Here is a 22272-nt window from a genome sequence, read left to right on the forward strand (position 1 = left end):
CATTTGGTGTTGAATAATGTGGAAGGAAGGGGCTAAAGGAGTGTCCTGGGGCCATGTCATGGCCAGCCTTGGAACAAGAAGTTAACAGTGCAGCTACTGGACTGAATTAGGTGACTAGCTAGGACATAACAATCATCCAGGTGAGGCTTGGTGAGGGAAGGATGGAGAAATTTCATAACTGATTAGGATGAAAAGCACAGTATTATAAGGGTTACGCCCCGTGGATTCAAATGGTCCTCCCACTCTTTATTTCTCACTTCATTTCCTCCTTTCTCTAATGAAAATGATCTCTGGGGCCCATGGTTGTAATCACTCCCAGAGAGATGTTCAGTTTAGAAAGGAGCCAGCATTAATACTTTGGCACTCAAAGATGTTAGGACGGAAGAGAAAAATCTCTTCTTGCTCTGGATTCCTCTGCTTCACCTGATATGATTCTGTTCCCCTCAGACTTAAGCAGAGTGCCTGGCACCTACTGAGCATGCAAATATACTAGTTCCCTCCTCTCAACCTCCAGGTTTTCCATTCTGCTCTTCACAGCGTGAGACAGCAGCCCCTTCGGCCCTTCCTAGAAATCTACCATATTGTATTGCAAAGGCTTAGCGAGAGGGCTCTTTCCCTTACCACCCCTGCTAGGTGCTTTCTATCAAGATCCCATTGTCAAACCCTCTTGTGGGTGAAAGGAAGGACGTGAGCCACACTTTTGTAGCCCCTGTCAACCTTGCCCTTAGCGTCACTAATGTCTGTCTCTCCAGTTGCACAGATTGGGGAGTTAGAAGGATCAAGGGGCCACTAGGATCAAGGGGATGCTAAGCATACAGTCTTGAACTTGGATTAGTGGGACTAGGCACTGGGCCCTGGCTGTCTTCCTTGGGGAGGGGATACATTTAATGGAGAAGCTAAAAGGTATTTCATCCCTACACTCCCAGCAAGGTCCTGAGGCCCAGGCCAGAAGCTTTGGAATTCTTTAGAGCCTTGGAGTCATCGATGCAAAGTCTAACCCCTTATTTTCTGGGATTTGAATTGACTTAACAGATACAACCTCAGATCAGGGACTCTGACACCCGCTGAAATCTGTCTGGCCCAGTGCTGGCTGTGGTAACAGGTAACTTCCCGGGCCAGTGGTGTGTGAGTGCAAGTGGAGGCTCTGGGCTAAGACATGGAGTATGTCTGGGATGATGACACTCCCTTCGACACCGCTGCTCAGAGAGCCAAGTCTGCAGGGATTTCGCTTGCTATACTTACCCCACTGGGAAGAACCTCTTGCTTTTATTTGTTTTTTTAATGCCTGATACCCCACCCCCACCCCCTTTCCTGCCATGTCCACACAGATGACTATCCACATGCTGCCTTACTGGTGGTTCAGCCCCTGCTAGGGAGACAATGTCTGGAGTGTGGCCAGTGGTGGGGCTAGAGGTAGGGAGGGTGCTGAATACCCAACTTTCAACTTCCTTCCCCATTGCCCTGCCCTGCCCTGCCCCTCCCTCTGTAGTCACAATGAGGGGAGAAGAATCTAGCAGACTCAATGTCCCCAGTAGAGCCACCAGCATAGCAAGTTAGAAAAAATCCCAGAGTAGGGTAAGTCCAGAGCCAGATGTTGCCAAAAAGGACAAGGAGATGAGCCAGGTCAGGAAAGTGAGTAGAAAGGGATTGAGCAAGAAAAGGAAAAACATTGGAGGCTGGGATAAAGATTTCCTCTGGAATGGAAGTTGAGATCCACTTTGGACTGTGCAGGCATGGGAAAGAAGTGGCTGGGATCATCTGAAGGGCCTGAGCTCTGGGCGGCCCAATGACAGCATGACAATGGGGACAGGGAACCGGGTGGGAGTGGTGAGAATGAAGGCTCCCTAGATGGCCTGCACTGAAATAGAACTGGCCTGGGAAGGAGGGTGGAGAAGAAGCAAAAGCAACAGGCCAGACCGGGGACAAAGGAGACGGCATAACAGCTGGGTGGGGGCTCTGGGGACGGAGAGTTTTCCCTGCTCTCTTGAAAGTGACTTTGGCCACAGCTCCCTCTCTTGTGAGGGATGGGCTGAGGAGTATAGTGCAAAGTGGGCCTTGACCCAGGAGGCCTTGACTGCTGGTCCTACCTAAAGCAGGAGAAGCAGGAGGCTGGTTCAGCCCTGGGCTCACTCTGAGGAGAGGAGGTCACATCGGGGGAGCCCTCTGCTCTGTGCTAGAGATACGGAAATGAGTAACGAGAATAGTTGCCACCCTCACAATGTGAAAGGGAAGGTAACCATGCACTGAAGTGACTTGCAGAATAAGTACTGTGGTTTTGGGTAGAGGCACAGATAAGGCCTCTGAGAAGGGCTTCATAGAGGAGATGCCCTTTAAAACCACCTGGTGAAGGACAAGCAAGTTAGCCTGAGGCAGCGGGGGAACCAGATTCCCCTGGAAACAGCACATGCAAAGACCTAGTGGCATGGAAAAAAAAAAAAAAACTCAAGCTTGGAGCACTCAAAGTCACTCATCTTGGAGGATAAAGTGGGTAGTGAGAAGTACCCAGAAATGAGGCTGAGCAAATCAGTTTGGGGTCTAGTTGGGCAGGGCTGGGCCTTTAGAGCCTGGGGAAGGCAGGAAGAGAGTGACAATGAAGTCACCAGGCTCACAGACAGATCCTGCACTGGCTCCTCTGTGTCCTTGGGACCCCAGGCAGCATTTCCTTGAAGCTGCAAGCTACAGCCTCCAGGCGGGAAGAGGAGGTGAGGAAGGGGGCTGAGGGACAGGCTGGGCAAAAGCAATGTGCAGAGCTGGGAACAAGAAAACAAAGCCAGATTCTTCCCTTGGATGAGGACAGCTTCCCCTGCAAACCAACACCTGCTAGCAGCCTCAGATGGGGCGCCTGAGCCGCCTCTCCCTGGCCAACTGAAGGAAACTAGGAGTCGTCACATTCAGAGTGGAAAGGACTCAAAGAGGGGCAAGGCGGTCAGCCCAGAGCCAGGTCATGGTGGGGGGAGGCGAGGTAGGAACCCGAGAGGGCAGAGGTGTACAGCATGGGGGAGGTGGCTTTTGGCAGGGGTTCCTACACGTCCCTGGAAAGGCGCAGCCATGTTTAGGGATATGCCCAGAGGGCCATATAGAGGGTGAATAGAGTGTGTGAGCAGAAGCCAGGGACTGAGGGCAGCTGTGGCCTGGAACCTGGTATAGAGTCAAGTCCTGGTATAGAGTAGAGTTGATGATCCTGCCCTCTCCTCTCCCCAAGGCCTGGCCAGGATGCAGGGGAAAGTATAAAGTGACTGTGATTGTCCCCTGGTCAGATTAGTCTTGCCCCAAACTGTGTTTAGGGACACACTGCTGCTCCTCAGCACCCTCTCTGACCAGGAACACAGAAGGACTCTCTGGGAGCATTGGGAGGTGGGGGCACGGGCAGAAAGGAGGACCCCAGTGGGGGACAAGACTAAGAATGTGGCCTTTGTTTCAGGGGCATTGGCAAGGCTACCTGCGATCCTGTGGGGTGTGTGTGCTCCAGACCTAGGGGTGTGTGTCTAGCGCTCAGAGGTGGCGGGCAGGGTGCCGTGTCAGCACTGACGGAAGGGCAGAGGGCTGGGAAGTAAGTCCTCTGAGGCCATTTGGGAAGGAGGATTTCACTGTGCTGTTTTAAGGGTTGGGTAGAGGAGGCAAAAGGCAGGCAGGGGCATCCTAGTAATAGTACTAAGGGGATGACTGCAGTTGAAGCGTCTTACCCTACACCTCTCTAGCATGTCACCCCTCCTCTGGCAGCACCAGGCTGAGCCCCAAGACCACCTCTCATATGAGAGGGGCTTCACAGATGCCCCACCCCATCAGGAGGGAATGGATTTTAGGGGCATAGCCCCGGCACCTTTGGGCCATGAGCCCTGAGGATGGCGGGAGGCAGGAGGAAGGGACAGGTGCGGAGCCTGGCCCAGACTCCAGCGACTAAGGCCTTAAGGAGCACAGAGCAGACCAGAGGCCTAATTCTTCTCAAACCAGCAGGACCTGATTCCTTCAACTCTGCCCCTTGCCAGGAATTGGAGGGTGCTTAGGGCTGACTGTGAGGGAGAGCTAGGGTGCAGGGGTGGGAGTGCTCCCTAGAGCAGGTCCTCAGGCAAAGAGGCCTCAAGCACCGATTCTGCAGCTCAGCCTGCAGCTCAGCCGTGTGGCTGCCTTCCTCCCCCACAGCACGCATATATCATCCCTCCCGGAACAGGCAAGTTCGCCACGCAGCAAGTCACAGCCCATCTGGGTGATATTTTTATAATGTACAAAGACGTGTTCATACCTATTGTCTGCTCTCATCCTCCCTACAGCTCTGTGAGGTAATAAGGGTCAGTATAAATGTGTTAACAGAAGAGACCAAGGCTCAGAGAAAACACTTTTTTTTAGTACTTTTGCCTCAGGTCACATAGTTAGCGCCTGCACTGCAGGGGTGCTAGTCCGGTGTCTGCTGAGCTTCTGCTGTGATCCAGGCAGTGTGCCTGACCCCTAGGTACATGATGTCCTTTAACCCCACAGCAGCCCCGCATTATCCGCATTTCACAGATAAGAAAAGTGAGGCTCAGAAAGGTCAAGCAACATGCCGAAGCTTACACAGTGACGGAAATGGGTCTCCAATCCTGTCTGCTTGACTACAGATGTAGTGCTCACACCATGGGCTGGCGGAAGTGCCTTAACTGTGCTGGGTGGGGAAGTCACCTGAGATGGACTGACGGCTGCTCTGGAGAAGGCAGACAGGCCCCTGCTCCCCAAGAGACAGGCTATGTGCTCTCGCTCTTGTCCAGGCCATGCAGGAAAGGTTGGTGTGACCTGGGAAAGATGCAGGAGACTGTCCCTCACAAGGCCCTGGGGGAAGGTGAGGTGGGGGCAGAGCCAGGTCTCTATTCCTCAGGGCAAGTTTGGGTTCAGAGATCACCCTGAGGGATGGGGTGCAGAGGGGTGCCTGAAGGAGGGGGAAAAGAGAGATCCCAGTCCTGGTAAAGGACTGGGTCTGAAAGGTTGGAAAGAGAAAGGAAGGAGGGAGACCAGGCAGGCCTCATCAGCCATGCCCAGCAGGGACGGGTTCCTGCTATAGTTGGGGATCATCTACAGACACACTCTGGCCACAAAGAAGCAGTTGGAGCCCTCAGCAGATGCCTGGGCCAGTTAGGTGGCCCCAGTACCTGCCAGGGAAGTGGGCCAGGTGTGGGGTGGGGCTGCATGCCAGGCAGGGCAGCAAATGGGCTTTCAGCTTCTCTACATGTCCTAATTAACCATAACAGGAGTCCCAGAGGCAGAATTAAGCTGTCAGTTTCTTTCTGCTTACTTCCACTATCTCCTACCCACAGGCATTCCCATTGAGTCCAGAGGGGAGGGAAGTAAAGATTGGCGGGGAGGGGAAATGAATTACCATAACCTTTCATTAGCAAAGCATGACATAGTGGGTGGGGCCACATCAGCCCTCTCAAGACCCTGGCAAAATTCCTCCATCTGACAGTCACATGCCATTTGTCTGTGTAGGGACATGGATAATATGGGAGGACAGGGTTTTTGTTGTTCCTCTTGATTTGGCATTGGAGTGGGTATGGACAATTTGTGGGGTAGTATGAAAAGCACAAGGCTGGAAGTCATTTGGAACTGTTTCAATCCCAACTCTGCCATTCTGTGACCTTGAATGAGTTGCTTAACTTCTTTGAGCCTATCCATGTAAAATATTAATAAGAGTAACAGCAACCACTTTTAGGGTGTCATGAGAAGGAATTAAGAACACAAAAGTGAAGATGCCTGGCACCTGTGAATTACGTTGGCAGCAAACGTCACTTCCTAATTGTTTTGTTCTGGCCCAAGTTAAAATGAGTTTTTAGTCCCTTGAATCTCTTCTGGTTAACCAATGGTTAAAAATCTGCTTCTTTGTTTTCCTGGATCCTCTGGAGGTCAGCAACTGGGTCCCTTTCATTGCTCTGTTCCTTAGCATCGGGAGGTATTCATAAAAGTTTTGTTCCATCAATCTGAGCTGCTTTGACCAGTCCACAAAATAGATGAGTGCAGATGAATGGGCTTCTTGGCTTGGTTTCCTATAGAATTATTCCAGACTTGGAGCTGGTGTCATCTTGAATAATTGTCTGCATGGCTTCTCCACCACCCAGCAGCACACATTTCCTTCCTTACAAATCAGTGAGTAGGTGGAATCTTCACATGCACATTGTCCACACACACACACACACACACACACACACACACACACGCCATTACCACCACCACCACAACCAAAGGCAGCCACAGCCAACAAACATCCCTTCACCCAAGACCAAATGTCAGAGTTCTCTGGAGAGACAGGAGGGATTGGCAAGGGCTGGCTCTTCTAGAAAGAGCTAGCTCAGTAGGTAGGTAGAGAGGAAAGGACAGGAGTTGGCGAGTCAGATAACCCCCTGGTTCAAATCTTGGTTCTTTCATTTGCAAGCCAGCCCCATGTGGCCAGTTTAGGTGAGTGCTAAGAATTTCCACTGAGGTATCTGGAGAACAGTGCCTTCTAGAGTTGTTCTAAATTAGAGAGATGTGCACACTACCTGGCAAATAGCAAGTGCACAAAACAACAAAAATGAGCGCTTTCCCCACCAAAAACTCAACACCTACCACTTGACTGTGTGTGGATTTGAGGGTGACCCTAACCACCCTCAAATGGTCGCTGCGCACCTCCAACTCGAGCTCTAAGCCCACTCCCTCCCTCTCCGCCGCTGGGGGCCCAGGAAGCAGGCGGAAGAGCCTTTCTTGTTATTTTTCTCTTCTCCAATTTGCTATCAACGCTTAGAGGGCAGGAAGGCGTCTTGCCTCTAATTGCAGCTGTCACACCCAGTCATGCCGGAGGGCGCCCGGCCGGGAGGGCAGAGGGGAGAGGGCGTGTCCTCCCGCGCAGGCTCAGCCACACAGGGACCCGCTTTGTCTTTTCCCAGCCAGTGGGCGTTCCCTGCCGGAGCGGGGACGGCGGCTCGCGCAGCGCGGGCCGGGGCTGGCCCAGATCCGCCGGCGGCTCTCCTCGAGCCACGTGCCCAGAGCGGCTTTAGAAAAGCTGGGGCTGAACTGCCGCCCCCCGCTCCGCCCCTCCGCCCAGGCCGACTGCGGGGCGAGGGGGGAACCTGAGGCCAAGGGCAGCGCCTAGCGGGGAGGGGCCGCGGAAGGGAGCTAGGGGTGTACACAGGAGTGGGTATTCCTTCTGCGCTGGTCGTCTCCTCACCGGTGAATTTCCATGTTAACCTGCCCCGGGTGGGAATTCAGTGCAGGAGACAGGGCCTTGGGGAGGGGGCTCCAAGGACTGCGGGGGAGGAGCATAGGTAACTGCAGGGCTCGGCTTCCACTCTGCAGTCCGGCCTGCCCCGTTCCACCTCCTCCTGCCAACGGTGTTCCTGGACAGGCAGCAGATCTGGGCTTGTTTCCTTACATGGAACATGGGCTAACGCCCGCCCTGGGTGCCCACTCATTAGAAACATGAGACCATGTTTCTGAAAAGGCTTTCTCAAAAGTGCACAGTGCCACACCGATATCCTTCCTCCCCTGTGCATTTGGGGGGAGGTGAGGAATGCCAGGGGCTTCCCCGGCTGCTCCTTACACACTGCACTCATTCAGCTCTGCGCTCAGGGTCCAGGTCTGGGCTGAAACCTCAAAGGCAACTTAAAAAAAAAAAGGTGCGGTTTTGCCTCCCTGCTGCTCCAACTCGCAGGAGGGCTGGAGTTCAGTCCCTGTGCCTGGAGCAATGCCTTGCTGGGGAAGCAGACAGTTATAAGGTTAGGGCCACAGAGACAGGTCTTTACTGGGGGCCTTTCTGGGGAACCTGGGGCTCTGGTGCTCTTTTCCAGACAGAATGTTCAACTGAGGTGTTGGGGGGCAGTGGAGGAATGTCAGAGGGATTTCATGGTCTTCTCCTTCTGCCCTCCCCTACTCTCACCTCCAGCCCCAAAGTGAGCAACACACACACACACATTCATTCTCTCTCTCTCTCTCTCTCTCTCTCCAGGAACTCTTACCTCCCCACCCCACCAGCCAGCCCCTGAGACAGCCTCTCCCAACCACATTCCTTTCAGCCCTGTGCTGAGAACTCTGGCTTCTCCCTCCCTTCTAGGGAAAATGAACTTGGACTTGAGCTCTTGAAAGCCATCCTGCCTGCCCTCCCTCCTCTCCAGGGGCCTGGCCCTTTCAGGTCAGTCAACTTTCTGTCTCTAGGATTCAGACCCAAACAGCTGTGTTAATATCAAAGCCAGAGGGTGAGGGCTCCAGGGCCTTGGGGCAATTTGTGGAGGGATTTTCCCCTCGTCTGTGCTCCCCACTGCCTGGGAATCGGAAATGTCCAGAGCCCTTGGAATGGCTCCGCTTCTTGACCTTCTGGGAGCGTCCTGATCGGGGCTCAGGGACCACAGGTGTCACCCAGCCTGGTTTCTCCTTCAGCAGCCGGTCCCGGTCAGGCCGCACGCTACGCAAGAACTTCCTAAAGATGTTTGCTGTGAGGGCAAACCTGCGGCTCAGCTCCCGGGGCTGGCCTTTCTCTCCTTTGGGCTCGCCCGCCCCCCCAGTCTCACCTTTCTCCCCACCTTTCTCCAGTTCTGGCAGGTCTAGCCAGTTTCCCACCAGGTCCGCAAAAACGTTGTCCCCTAATACCAGAGGCTGTCGATTCCGGCCCCGGGACATCAATGTGGCCGTCCAGTCATCTGGTTCCACCTGCTCCGACCCCTGCTGGACACAGCTCTGGTGCAGCAGCTGTGTCCTGGGCAGGGGGGCTAACTCCCTCCCACAGACTCTCCTATGGGCCGGAAGCTTGCTGCTGCCAAGAGAAGGCTGACTGGAAGGAGGGCTGACCACGGGCCTAGCAGGACTTCTGCCGCCCTCCCATCGAGGGCGGTCGGGCTGTGTCCCAGGACTTTCAGGGCAGCCTGGCACAGGCCCCCCTCCAGAGATCTCCAGCTGTTCCAATGCTGTCTGCACCTGTAGGAGCTTCAGTTCTTGCAGCGCACCCATCATGCAGTTCATCTGATCCTGTAAGCCATCGCCCACCTCTTTCATTGACATCTGCAGGGGAGAGAGGAAGCACAGGGCCAGTGACCCATGGAGGGCAACAGGGAGGGCTGACGCTCACAGCCCTGAACCCAGATCCCCACCAAACCCACGCTTCCAGGGCCATCCAGCTTGCCACTAACCTCTCAACAGACTACTACAGTGCAAATCAGTGCTGGATAAAGGAAATAATACTAATGGCAAATAACTAGCTAAGGTAGGCACTGTCCTAAGCTATACATATAAGCTATATATATATATTTAATCTCTCCAACTACCCTACCGGTAGGTAGTGACTATTGTTGTTCCCATTTTATGGATGAGGGCATTTAGGCACATAAGTAACTTGCCCAAAGTTAGACAGTAAGAGGTAGAGCTGAGGTCATCCTGAAGGCACACGAAGTTGTAGGGACCATCCTTGTCCTTTTTTGTGTCTGAACCCTCTTCTTCTCTGAGCCTCCCTGAAATGATGATGGTGGCAATAACAATTTGTGAGCATTTACTATGTAGCAGGAATTGTGCTGAGGACTCTATGCACTTCATCTTATTTAATCTTTATTAAATGAGGTTGCTATAATTATTTTAAGTAATGAGTAAACTGTGGTAAGGGTAAAGTAAATTACCTAAGGTCACACATCTCAGAGAACTCAAACACAAGACTGTCTCACTCCAAAGGTTGTAGTCCTAACTACCAAATACAGGTTGAGCATCCCTAATCTGGAAATCCAAACTTTGAAATGCTCCAAAATCAAAAACTTTTGGAGCACTGACATGGTGGTTTTTTTAGAGACACTCTAGCTCTGTTGCCCAGGGTAGAGTGCAATGGTATCATCATAGCTCACTCCAACCTCAAACTCCTGGGCTCAAGTGATCCACCTTCCTTAGCCTCCTGAGTAGCTGGGACTACAGGCATGTGCCACTACAGCCAGATAATTTTTCTATTTTTCTGTAGAGATGGAGTCTATGTTGCCCACGCTGGTCTCGAACTTCTGGCCTCAAGTGATCCTCCTGCCTTGGCCTCCCAAAGAGCTGGGATTACAGGCATGAGCCACCATGCCCACCCCAACAAATTTCATGTTTGAACTTGGGTCCTATACCTTAAGACATCTCATTGCATATATGCAAATACTCCAAAATCCAAAAACATCTGAAATCCAAAACACTTGCTCCAAATGCTTGGTCCCAAGCATTTCAGATAAGGGTTGTTCAAGCTGTGCTGCCTCCAGATGGCTGGGAAGTAGCTCTGGGTTTTAAGGCTGCTCTGTCCTCTATAGCAGTGATCCCCAACCTTTTTGACCAGGGACTGGTTTCATGGAAGACAATTTTTCCATGGACCGGGAGAGGTAGGGGTGGTTTCAGGATGATTCAAGTGCAAACCTCTCTGCTAATGATAATCTGTATTTGCAGCCATTCCCCAGCACTAACATCGCTACCTCATATCATCAGGCATTAGATTCATATAAGGGGCGTGTGCAACCTAGATCCCTCGCATGCGTGGTTTACAGTAGGGTTTGTACTCCTAGGAGAATCTGATGCCCCTGCTGATCTGACAGGAGGCAGAGGTTATGCAGGGCACTTATGCGATAGGGAGTGGTTGTAAATACAGATGAAGCTTTGCTTGGCTGTCCCCTGCTCACCTCCAGCTGTGTGGCCCAGTTCCTAGCAGGCCACTGACCCAAGCAGCCTGGGGGTTGGGGACTGCATCTCTATTGGGCAGTGGAGAAGGGTTGAAAGGGCATTAGGAGATGAGGAGGAGCTCAGATTCCCAAAGAGAAAGGGTAGGCATGGGGTTTCCTTTAATTGCTGTTCACATCTGACTGGTCAGGAGGGAGACAAGGCCAGGGAACTCCTATTTTCTGAAAACCCTTGCCCAGCTCTTCCCAGCCTGTCTCTCCCTCCCAAACACCTGTCCTCTCTCAGCTGCTCTCAGACTTGGCTCCAGCACTCTTCCTGCCTTCTCAGCCCAATTGCTGTGCTGCCTGGCCAAGTCAGAATGGGGATCCTGGGGGCCAGTTCTCCCAGCCCCTTTGTGAGTGTCTAAGGCCTGGATCCCATGTGCCAGCTGGAAGGGGTTGAGAGATTGACTTGGGTGAGAGCCGAATTTGGAGGCCGGGGAGGGGAGGCTGTGTCTGATAACATTCACAATATTCCCAGTCCCCGGGCCCAAGCTGCCTTGGTCCCGCCAGCTCCCTGCCCAGATCCTGATCAAGTTACCAACAGCAAACCTCATGTGCGGGGACCATCTGTTTCTTAAGCCCTCCAGAGAACCACGGGGTCATCTTACCTCCCAGGCTTGTCTTAATGCACAGAGCTAAGCCCAGAGGGTGGAGGGGTAGAGGGATCGGAAGGGCAGGCATGGAGGAGGCTCTGCAGGGCTCGGCTGGCAGCTGACCTCTCAGGCTTCTAGATGGAAACCTCCCCTGCCAACCCTGGCCCTGGCAGGGATGGGGGATCTGGGCCAGACTCCCCAGGAGCCAGCAGCACTAAAGGACAGTGGTGGACTGACTGTCCTGTGGGCAAGGAGGCCTTTGCTGAGGTGTGGGGACTGGCCACACGTTGTGCACTTTCCTCAAGACAGGGCGAGAAGTGGTGGTTCTAGGCCCTCACAGCCCTGGGGGTTGCCAGACTGCTCAGGCAAGTATACACCATTTGAGTGGCAGCAGCAGCAGCAGCAAGGGACACAGAGCCTGTGGGGTGGCTGCACATGTTGGTGACGGCCCCTCGCTCTGGCCTCTTTGCTTCTACCCTCCTGACCCCTTCCTTTCAGAATCACCCAGCTGCAGCCGGTAAGACCCAGAGCAGAGTCAGAGGAGACTCTAAGCCCCAAACCAAACTTGGTTCCTTCCTAGCAAGCTGCTTCTCCCTCTGACTTCCCTATTTTACTCCCCTCCCCCAGTGCCACTTTCCTTGTCATCCTTACCTGGAACCTCAGAGTCATTTTTGGCTTCTCCATTCAACCACCCCCGCTCCTATCCAACTTAATCTGTACTGTGTGAGATTCCTCCTCCCTCAAATGCCTTGCATCTTCCCATCCATCCCCTGCAACGGTGCAGAAGCTTCCTAGAAGGCTTCCGAGCCACCAGACACATGAGGGCTGATCAGTCTCCCCAGCACACACCACCTATCATCTCAACTTGTGACTCTCCTTCACCCAGACTCTATTTGATCCTGCAGTCAAGACCCTCCATGACAGAATTCTAACTTTGAACTCCAGACACAGCCCTTCTCCCTTAGATGTACCCACCATGCTCCTGCTAAAACCTCTTCTGTAATACTTAATATGCCCTTCCCCGTAGTGTGCTACTCATGCACTTGCTCATGTCCTCCAGGGGTTAAATGCTCAGTCACTCTTGACATTAACATTGAGCATCTACCGCTTAAGGGCAGGGACTGAGATCTGCACATTGTTATGTCACCCCAGAACCTTGCTAGCACTTGCACTTGGTACATACCCACAAAACATATACTGAGTACCACTGACAACCCCAGCATCCTTCCCCAGCTTGCTACCTTCACACAGTAACTCACCACACAGGGAGGAAGGTGCAGGGCGTTCCCCAAGGTTTCATGTCACCAAGAGGCAAGGAGTCTGAGCTGGCAGGCTTCCTCCCAGAAGGCTAAACACAGCCCAGGTCAGAGGCATTGGGAGGAATGAAATGACCCCATTCAATCTCTTCCAGTATGGAAAAATCCGTAAGAAATAATGCTGACATTTTGTACAGTTTTCCAGTGAGAATGAATGTGTGTGGTATGCATGAATTCAGGGCTGCCCATAAAACAGAGGCCCCATTTAAGTAAACAAGGGCTGAAACTGCTCCCATATGGAAAATAATATTCTGTATTGCTTAAGAACTTCAGTTCTGGAGACAAATGGAACAGAGTTCAAATCTCAGCACTGCCACATAGTAGCTGTGTGACCTGGGCCCATTATTTAAAGTCTCCGTTTTTCAATTTCTCCATTCTTTAAAATGGGAATAATAATAGTTCCTGCCTCATACAGCTAGATACACATAAGGTGAGGTAATGTGTATCTCTGCGTGGCACAAAGGAAGCATTTGGAGAATTTTGGCTGTTAATTTAAGACTTCCTGTGTACTTCCAGAACATTTCTTTCTTGGTGAAACTTAGCACATAGTAATGAGAGGATTCCATTCATCATGTCTGGTCTAATCAAGGAGAAATGCATCTCTTGTCCTGCCCCTTCCCCCACCCCTGTCCATGAAGGGGAAGGGGAGTGGAAAGAGAGGGATGGCCCTGAATCCACCACCCCCCACTCCCACACGAGCTCAGTTGGCCCAGCCAGACAGGGTGCTGACGCTGAAGGGCGAGAAGGCAGCTGCCAGGGGGATGAGATCGGAAGAAGGAAGCCGAGTCGTGGGAAACCGGGAGGCCAGGAGAGGGGGAAGCAGGAGCATCAGCTGGGTGTTGGCTGAGAGGGGAGCAGCAGGACAGTCTTTCCCAACTGACCCCAAGGGGGTGATGTCACCCGAGGAGGAAGAGCCAGAGGCCAAGCTGCTCTCTTGTCTAGAGCGTGGGACCTTCTTAGATCCCAGGACCTCCCTTGCCTCAGGAACTAAAGAGGGAAAGGAGGGGAAAGAGCAGTGCGGGCTGTGGAGCAAAGGACAGGACCATCTCAGAGAGAGAAAAATCCTGAAATGAACAACTAGAAATTAACAACTGGAAATCCTAGTTTCTAGGCAGTAGAGCGCTGAGTTCCTCTCTGGCCTCCTAATGTCTCAGAGTCTCAGGATCTTCCTCAGAACAGGGACCAAACCATACCCAACTTGCTCCTGGGAGTCAGCGGGAGAATTCACAAGAAGGTCTACTGGGTCCTGACGAGTTTGATCAGGGATGGATCTAACAGCCCCCTCCCTCTTCCCCACCGCGGGTCTCACACGCGCAGCTAACCCGCTCCACCCTCAGAGGGGAAGCCCTTAACAAGCATATCCCAGGGAAGGTCGGAGCAGTCCCTTCTGAGAAAGGCTGGGAAAGGTCTTGCCATCCCCCCTGTTGCCTCCACCCCACCCCACAGCCCATCTCCACCCACAGCGTCCCGTCCCCTGGGCCTCCCAAGATTTCATTCCGAACATTTTCTGCACGTCAAACTTTTCGCCTCTGGGGCTAGGGTGGAGACCAGCCCGGTGTCCCTGCTGTATTGGAGCCATGTGGCTGCAGGTGCCCTCCCGGTGTCTGTGAGGAGCCCCACACTAGTCTGGGGACCTGGCCTGCAGTCCCAGCCTCCTTCATGATTTTCACCGAGTCTACATATGGCCCAGTCTCCTATTTAATACTTTATTTAAATCTACTGTCTATGTAAATAAATGTATTTATAATGGAGCTTGTATGAAGTGTTTACCGCTTGCCATAGACAGATGGTGACTATAAATACATATGTGTACATTAAACTAAAAGTTTCCATCTGAGGATTGCGCGACATCATCCCGAGCTCCGAGGGTAGGAGCACTGATCTATCGCCTGAGGTCCCGAGGCCTATTGGTGAGAGGACTGGGCCCCCCCCCGGGCTGGCTGTCTTACTCCATGTCGTCATAATCCCTGACCTCTCAGCCCCATCCGACTGCTGTGGGAAGAAACCAGGACAGTCAGCAGGAAGTGCAAAGGGCAACTGCCACCACATGGAGAGGAAGAGCACGAAGTCCTTCCCTTACTCCCTTTCCACCGAAGGCTTCTCTTCACTGAATCATCTGAAGAAGGATGCCTGGGGCTGACAGGGAAGACGTGGCTGGGAAGCCAGATCCAGCCATCCTGGACCTCCAGCCCTGAGCCCTCGAGGGGGCAATGCGGGGTCAGCGGGCCACGGACAGCACCCTCCTCCTCCTCCGCACTGGCTGGGCCCTTCGTGGTGCGGGAGGAGTGGGGATGGCAAGTGTGACGCCAGCATCCTCGGCTCCCGTCCCAAGCCTCCCCATGCCCCTGGCTGATCCCACAGCTGCGCCCTCCATCCATCCATCTCACGCCCTCTCCCAGCTCAGCCAGCATCTTTTGACACAGGCTCCGGCTTTGCCCGTGGACCTGGCAGCGTGCCCTGCCTCACGTCCCCCCCCCCCCCAATCACTCACAGGATGCCACACTGTTCCTTTCAGTCCTGGGGAAGCTAGGAGGAGGCTCAGGGCCGGAAACGGGAAAAGCCTCGCTTTTGCCAAGTGGCCCATTCTCCAGCTCAGTGAATAGGGACCTCACAGCCCCGCACTCTTGGCTGGAACTCGCAACAGGAAGGTAAAGTGAAAACCATGCCAAGAGCGGTAGGAGGGAAGAGGGTAAAGAAAGGAGGACTGCAGGATGTGAAATGGATGAGCCCACTTTCCCAACGCAGCCATCCACTGGGGTCACATGCTCAGGCAAGAAGAGGCAGACAGCAGATGGAGAGGGGGCCCAACGTTGCCTCCTCGGGGAGCTGGCCTCTTAGCCTCAGCAAGCCCTCCTCCCTCCGGCCAGCTTTAGCTCCCCTCTACGCAGTCAATCAAATTCCTTGGGTAGCCAAGGGACCTTCTTTCTGCTGCAAGCCTCCATAATCTCTTGCCTAGACTCTTGTTATAACCTTCTAACTCATCCTTCTGCCTCAGTTTCCTCCCTCACCCCACCTGCACCCCATACCACCTCCTAGATCCCAGGGCACATCTCTGTGCCTCTCTCCAATGAACATAGAAAAAGTCAGAGTCTTTAGCATAACATTCAAGGCCCCCCTTAGTCTGCACTCAACAATTCTTTTAGCCCTGTTACCCACATTTTCTCTGCACATAACCTATGCTCTAGCCAAACTCAAGTTGGTCTGCAGACATCTCACTCCTTCAGCCTCTGTGCTCATGTTGTTTCATTCTGCCTGCCTAGAATGCTGTTTTTCCTCTGTCCCTATTTATCCCTCAAAGTCTAGCTCAAATGCTACCCCTTCCATGACACGAAGCTTTCCCTGATCTCCCAGTTGGAGGTTATTTCTCCCTTCTCAGAGCACTGAACCTGTGCCTCCTAAACAGCACAATCCTCTATTTCTGTACTAGAGGTTTGCATACATGTACTGGTTTAAGAGCATAAGCTCTGCAGCCAGATTGGCTGGTCTGAAACTTAGCTCCTCTACCTAGCAGCTCTGTGACCTTGGCCAAGTCACTTAACCTGCCTTGATTTTTCTCATTTATAAAATGAGAATAATGAAAGTACAACTTCTTCGTGTTGCTTTGACAATTAAATGGCATAATACATTATATGTCTGGCATATCAATGCTAACACCAATCAATGTTATTATCTCTTCTGTTAAATTGTGAGATCCCTGAAGGCAGGATCTGTGTCTGTATATATTTGTAACTGTAGCACTAGTGCCTGGTAAATACCTTAAACATAGTATGAACTCAATGAACATGCTCTGTGAATGAATGACTTATGCAAACCAGTCTAATTAATCCATTATCAAGAGTTTACCAAGTACCTACAACACGTCAGGTGCTGTGTTATGTATGAAGGGCATAGAGTTGGGAAGGCACTGGTATTGTCATTTAGTCTTCACAGTAGCTGTATAAAGTAGGTATTTTTAAACCTGATTTTAGAGATGAGGAAACCAAGACACAGAGAGGCTAATATGTTAGGGTTATACAGAGATAGGATTTGAGTTCAAGTTGGCCTGACCCCAAATCTTATGCTCCAAACACTTCCCACTGACCACATTGTCCGTCTAGGCCCAAAGGCCCCTTGCCCCTAGCGTTAAACATCAAGGAAGACTGCATTGTGAGATTCTTTGCAAAAGCCTTTTTTCGGCCTCAGGTAATTTACCCTTTTGCCCCAAGAGCTGAAAGCTACTCCTACTGGATCTCCTCTATGTCCTACGTTTCTTCTTATTTTGCCTTTAGGTCCTGGTCCTTACCCAATGCCACAACCTTCTGAACTTATGGCCACCAGAGGCTAGAGAAATGCCTTCTGGGAATACCAGGTTTTCCTCGGAGGACCTTCCCCAGCCTGATGGAAGTCCTCTGCTGCTTCCTCATGCCTCACCTAGGATGGACATTCCCAGAGATGACCTCCTCCAACCTCCCCTCCTCCAGGAAGCCTTCTCAGCCTGGCTGTAGTTCATGAGCCCTGATCACTCAGCCTGTATGCATTGCATTTGTTTTACACTGACCTGAACTCACAAAGAATGCCCTGTGAGCATCTTACATCTGCTTCCTCTGTGTGCCTCTGTCTACCCCATTTGTTGGAAGCCCACAAGGGAGCCATGTGCAAGGAACAGCTGGTCCCAAGGCCCTGTATTCAGGCAGGGCCCCTCTTTGCCCGTTGGAGTGGGGAAAGAGATGTGTTCCCTGCTGGGCTGTTGCAGCCCTGACCTTCTCATCCTAATGAAGAAGTGTGTCAGCTGCTGCTACTTCTCCTGCCACATTTCATCCCTGAAACCCGATCCCCTTCCCCTTGCAGACAGGAGGAAAGGGCCAGCGCTCTAGATATCAACCTAATTGAGCCAGGATCCCCAAGCTCTCAGCCTTCTCCTAGTACTTACTTGTTATAATGCAAATTTTCTGTTTCAGGGAATTGGGAAATTCTGCTACTTTGGTTTTCAGAATAGATTCTTCTTGTCTAGATTTTTCTGGGCCAATGATAGGGCCAGGATGCAGAAGGGGAGCACAAAACACCTTCAACAAAGAATTTCACAACCTACTAATGTTTCCTTTTCCCACAGTGTCTGTAGGACATTTGCTTCTTGAAAGCAACATGAAGGTAATTTAGTGAAATAAATAAATGTAGAACTTGACCAGTATTACATGAGGCCATTCCTGGGTACACATCAACTTAGGGCAGAGCCAGGCAACACGGAATTCTCCTGGGTGGCAAGGGAGATCCTGCCTGGGACGAACCATCTGCAGTGCAAACCCCTCACCCCCAGCTCACAATATAAACCAACTGTATGCCTTTCGAACCCCACTACAGACCTGGACTATAAACAAGCCAATACTTTCCTATCTCAGCCACAACCAAGCTGCACTGAATTCAATCCCTACAGTCTTTAGAGAAAGGCAGCTAAAGGGCTGACTGTGGGCTAACTCAGCTCTACTTCCTCCTTTGCTGCCATTGGGGATACTGAGGCACTGTGATTTGGCCCAGCTACCTAAGCATTGAGCCAAGGTGACAGAGTATGTGTGAAACTCTACTAGCTCTGCCTGTCCCTCTGCTCTGTCTCATCTCTGAGCAGGCTGGCACTGGGGAGGGGCGGGGCACCATGGGTGTGGGGGTGCAGAGCTCTCCCATCTGAGTGTCATTCTGGGACCCAGGCCAGGCATTTGGCTTCCTCTCCAAGAGAGTCAAAGGCTGAAGCTGCTCAGACAAAGGGCCAAATGAAAGCTAATGGGGAGCTTGGGGCCTTCAGCCTCTCCCCTTCCTCCTCCCAGGCACAGGGGGCTTAAGTGCTTGGCAGGAGAGGGTGCAAATCAAGATCTGGAGCTCAACTTAGTGAAGATTCTTATTTGCCTTTTTTATTCTCCTGGCATCCGCAGACTCTGTCTTCCTCCCTCACCACCTCCCACCTAGAGTGCTGCAAAAAATGCAAATCAGTAGGATTTTAAAATTCGAGCCCATGCCAGGAACACCCACAAACCCTCTATTAAGGCAGATCCTGAGGTGGGTGGTGTGGTCCCCAATTCCAAGCACAAAGGGGAGGATTCTATTAGATACTTTCTCAGCATGGGCCTTGGATCCCAGACATTATCTGTGAATATCTTGACCTTTCTTTCTGGTATTGGACACATGAATGGGAAAAATGAGAATTATTTATGTGTGGGCAGGGGCCAGCCATCCAAACTGACCTGAGAAGTATGTGAAAACTAGTATAGAAAGGGGCATTTATAAGTTCAGAAAAGCAGCAATGGATATTTCTGTCTTTCACTGAAGAAGTATTTATCTGAGTAACTTTTGCCTCTGAGTGTCACCACAAAAAGAGCCACAGAAGGGACTAAAGAAATGATCACTGATCTGAGAAGGCAGGCCCTAGAGTGGGATGACAGGGAAGAGTGGCAGGGCGACTTTGTCAGGAAGCATCAGTGAGCACACCTGCCACTTCAAGCTCCGCCCACCCTGCCCGGCAAGCTGGCCCCTAGCAGGGCCAAGTCCCCCCTAAAGCAGGAGTGTGGCCTTGCAGGCACGAGTGGGAAAGGCTGTCAGGGGATCTGAAAAGCCATGACCTGGCACTTTCTGGATCCAGGACTGCGGTTGTGCGCCTGGGTGCCCCTGGGTCTGAAAAGTAAGAAGAGGACAGGAGAAAATGTGAGACTGAGAATAGTCAAGTTCAAGACGGACAAACTAAAAGAGACAAAAAGTCAAAGAGGGAGGCAAAGACAGAGTGAGACTGGTTGAAGGGGAAATGGGCAGAGCAGAGAATGAGGTGCATGAGCATTATAACTGCCTGAATTCTGGTGGGTGAAGGAATAAGAAAGGCGGCAGGTGGCAGGGATGGGGGGGGCGGGTGGTATATGAAGTCAGTGAGACTCAACCTGGGCCTCCCTAACATAGCTTTAGCAGACACCACTCCTCTCACTTCAGCTTTTTGTTTGTTTGTTGTTTCTTTTTCCTCCCAGACTGAGCTACTTCTCTCAGCCTCTGCACCCCAGGGCCTCCGCACGCTCCCTGTGCACTCCCCAAGCTTAGACCTGACATCTGGCTGGGCCTCCGCAGCTCCCGCTCGCGATCTGCCAGGCAGCACCCCTCCTCCCGCGCAGGGCCCTCCCCCGTCATTACAGCTGCCAGCCCCCTCCCTGCTGGCAGACAAGCCCGGGCAGACAGCCGGCCAAGCCTGCCCCCGCAGCCGCGCCAGCTCTGCCAAGCCCGGCAAGGCTGGGGGCCCAGGGCGCCAGCAGCTCCCCTCGAGCGAGCGGTCCGGCTGACCTCCTGCCCCGGGCGGAGACCCGGCCCGCGCAGCCTCCTCCCGCGTCGCGCCTGCCCGCGCGCACCAGGATGCCCAGCGCAGCCCCCGCACCCGGCTCCCTAGGCCTGGGTGTCAGCGGCGCCGGAGTCTCGCTCCGTCTGTGTGTCTGTCAGCCTCTGGATGTTCCCTCTTTTCTACCTCGGTTTCTGTGTCACATTTCAGCTTGGTGTCTGGCTCTCTGTCTCTCTGTCACTTGGTCTGGTCTCCCCACAAATCTTTGCTCGAAGTTTTCTCGTGGCCCCTAATAAGGACAGGCCCTGCCCTCTGCTTGCTGGTCCGCGTCCTCTTCCCTCCTCTCAGGCTTTCCTCCTCCCGCACAAGTCCCGGCTCCACGCGTCTGGGCGGGGGCCAGGAACCGTCGGGGAGAAGCACCCCTCCCCGCCCCGGGCGCCAGCTGCGCTCTTACCAGCTCCTGTTTGAGGCGGCGCAAATAGCAGTCCATTTCCCTGCTCTCCTTCTTCATGCGCCCATTTGCCAGGCTCAGCTCTACAAGAGAGTCCCGGGTGGGAACCCTGTCCCCACTGAGAACTGCGCGCTCCGCGGGCTCTCAGCGCGGCTCGCAGCGCCAAGCCTTTGCTCGGAGCCCGGCTCAGAGCGGCTTCCCCGGCTGCTTGCGGAGCGTGGTCGCTGCTGGGGGCGGGGGAAAAAGCGGGCCCGCCAATCACAATTCAGAGGGGGGATGTCTTCAGCCAATGGGCAGAGCGGCCCGGGGGGCCGGGCTGGGCTGCTGCGGGCGGACCTCGCCGCTCTGTTTGCACAGAGCCCGGCTGCAGCCGCGCCGGGGCTGGCTGGGAGACCCCTGGTCCTGGCCTGCGCGGCGGGAGGCACCACGACTCCAGGCAACACACCACAGGACCCCATGTTCGCTTATAAAGGGCGCGCTTAGTTTTGGCGGTAGGGACTAGGCAGCGGTCTCAGCAAGAGGCATAGTGTCTGTCACTTTCCCCGAACTCTGATGAGGAAAGGAACACCCGCCAACCTCCCCAGAAGTCCCTTAGGAGCTCTGTTCTTTCCGAAGAGGACTCTGGGAGTGCGGCTCCACCTCATCTCCTAGAGGAGGGTCCTCCCAGCCCTCACCTCACCTGCGGAGCGGAGCAGCCGCGCGTTCCGTCCACGTACTTAACACAAAGCAGCGGAGGGGCTGTGCGCTCGGGCGAGGCTGTGGGTCCGGGGGTCCTGGACAAGACAGGCAGGGGCTCTCAACAACTCACAAGGGAGGAGGGGAGGGGAGACAGTCAGGGAAAGTGACCATCAACGCGATAACTTCAGATGGTGGTTGTTTATGAACACATAAAACGGGGTAATGGGATGGGGATGCTTTCAATGGCGTGGGCGGGGGTGGGGAGGGAGCTTTCTCCCCGCAGGACTCGGGCTTCAGTTGTCCTAACTGGCGCTCTGGCCTTCGGCGCAGAGCTTTCAGGTTGGGGAAGGGAGAGGGGACTGGAAGACGCTCGGATTTTATTCGACAGGCACGGCCCGGGCGCGGAGCTGTGCGGACTCCAGCCAGCCCTGAGGGATGGAGTCGCGGCCGACGGACTCGGGAGGGGCCGCAGGCCGGGCGGGGAGCTCCTCCCAGCCGCGCCCGGGCCCCGCCGCGCCGGCCTCCGCGCCCTCCGGCTGCAGTTGCCACCGCGCGCGGAGACGCCGCGCCCCTGGGCTGGGCCCGCCGCGGGCGGTGTCGCGGGCCCAGAGAGTAATTAGAGCAATTAGCAACGTGTAGTTTTTAAGGTAACTAACGTGGGAAAATTTGCCCCAGGCAGGAATTGGGGTTTCTGCGGGGACAAAAAGTATAAGGACGAGAGAGAAGGCGAGAAGGGAAAACGCTGCGGTCATTCCGATCTGTGTCAGCCAAGAGGGGAGAGGAGAATCTTTAGTAGAAGGAAAAGGTTTGCAGATTCCAGTTGAACGGCCTCTACTCTCCATTTAACCCCAAGTCCTCAATCACCACAGACCTTGCCCACACCTTTCAGCCTGGCCCTGAGTCCCGTTCGGGCGAAGCTGGGGCAGCGGGAGAGTATGGATAAAGAAAAGGGAGGCGCGGGTGGGACAGAACCCGGCCAGCCTCTCGCCAAGCCCTGCGGAGTGGGGCCCCGCCCGTCTGAGCAGCATCGCCCCCGACTTTACAGTTTCGAGAGTAAATTTTCCGAAAGACCCCTTTCCTTGGGACTCGCGGGGTTTTCAGAGTGGGAGCCACTCTTAAGACGGATGCGCGCTTTCCAGCCCAGCTGAACGAGTTCTGGAGTTGAATATTCTAGTATGGACAGAATGACCCGACCACTGACCGTCCACGGAAGGCCCCTTACATAGTGGTGAGAAACACCACAAAAGGGTTCCCAGTCTGTAGGGCCTTGCTTTGCTCGCTGTTAGCTCTCTGCCTAAACAGTGCCAGG

General features: G+C 53.5%; 1 protein-coding gene across 2 annotated transcripts; it reads right to left on the reverse strand.

Moving 5' to 3' along the window:
- Positions 1-4189: 4189 nt before the first annotated feature.
- On the reverse strand, positions 4190-21092 carry INKA2 (inka box actin regulator 2). 2 transcript variants are annotated; one of them, XM_012778512.3, is made up of 2 exons: positions 20965-21092; positions 4190-8988 (listed from the first exon to the last, which is right to left on the reverse strand). In XM_012778512.3, exon 2 carries the CDS (start codon positions 8986-8988, stop codon positions 8152-8154), a length of 837 nt encoding a protein of 278 aa, XP_012633966.2. In that variant the 5' UTR covers positions 20965-21092; the 3' UTR covers positions 4190-8151. The 2 variants fall into 2 exon arrangements, with proteins under 2 accessions (XP_012633966.2, XP_012633964.2); XM_012778510.2 differs by lacking the exon at positions 20965-21092 and adding an exon at positions 20289-20497.
- Positions 21093-22272: the final 1180 nt, after the last annotated feature.

Source organism: Microcebus murinus, chromosome 2 (assembly GCF_040939455.1).
Source record: "Microcebus murinus isolate Inina chromosome 2, M.murinus_Inina_mat1.0, whole genome shotgun sequence".
Lineage (NCBI taxonomy): Eukaryota > Metazoa > Chordata > Mammalia > Primates > Cheirogaleidae > Microcebus > Microcebus murinus.

Bases quoted from the DNA above. Each gene is read 5' to 3' on its own strand.
- INKA2 (XM_012778510.2), bottom strand. From the start codon at position 20,345: ATGAAGAAGGAGAGCAGGGAAATGGACTGCTATTTGCGCCGCCTCAAA. The intron at 8,989-20,288 runs GTAAGAGCGCAG...TCTCCCCTGCAG, and splicing joins GCCGCCTCAAACAGGAGCTG to ATGTCAATGAAAGAGGTGGG.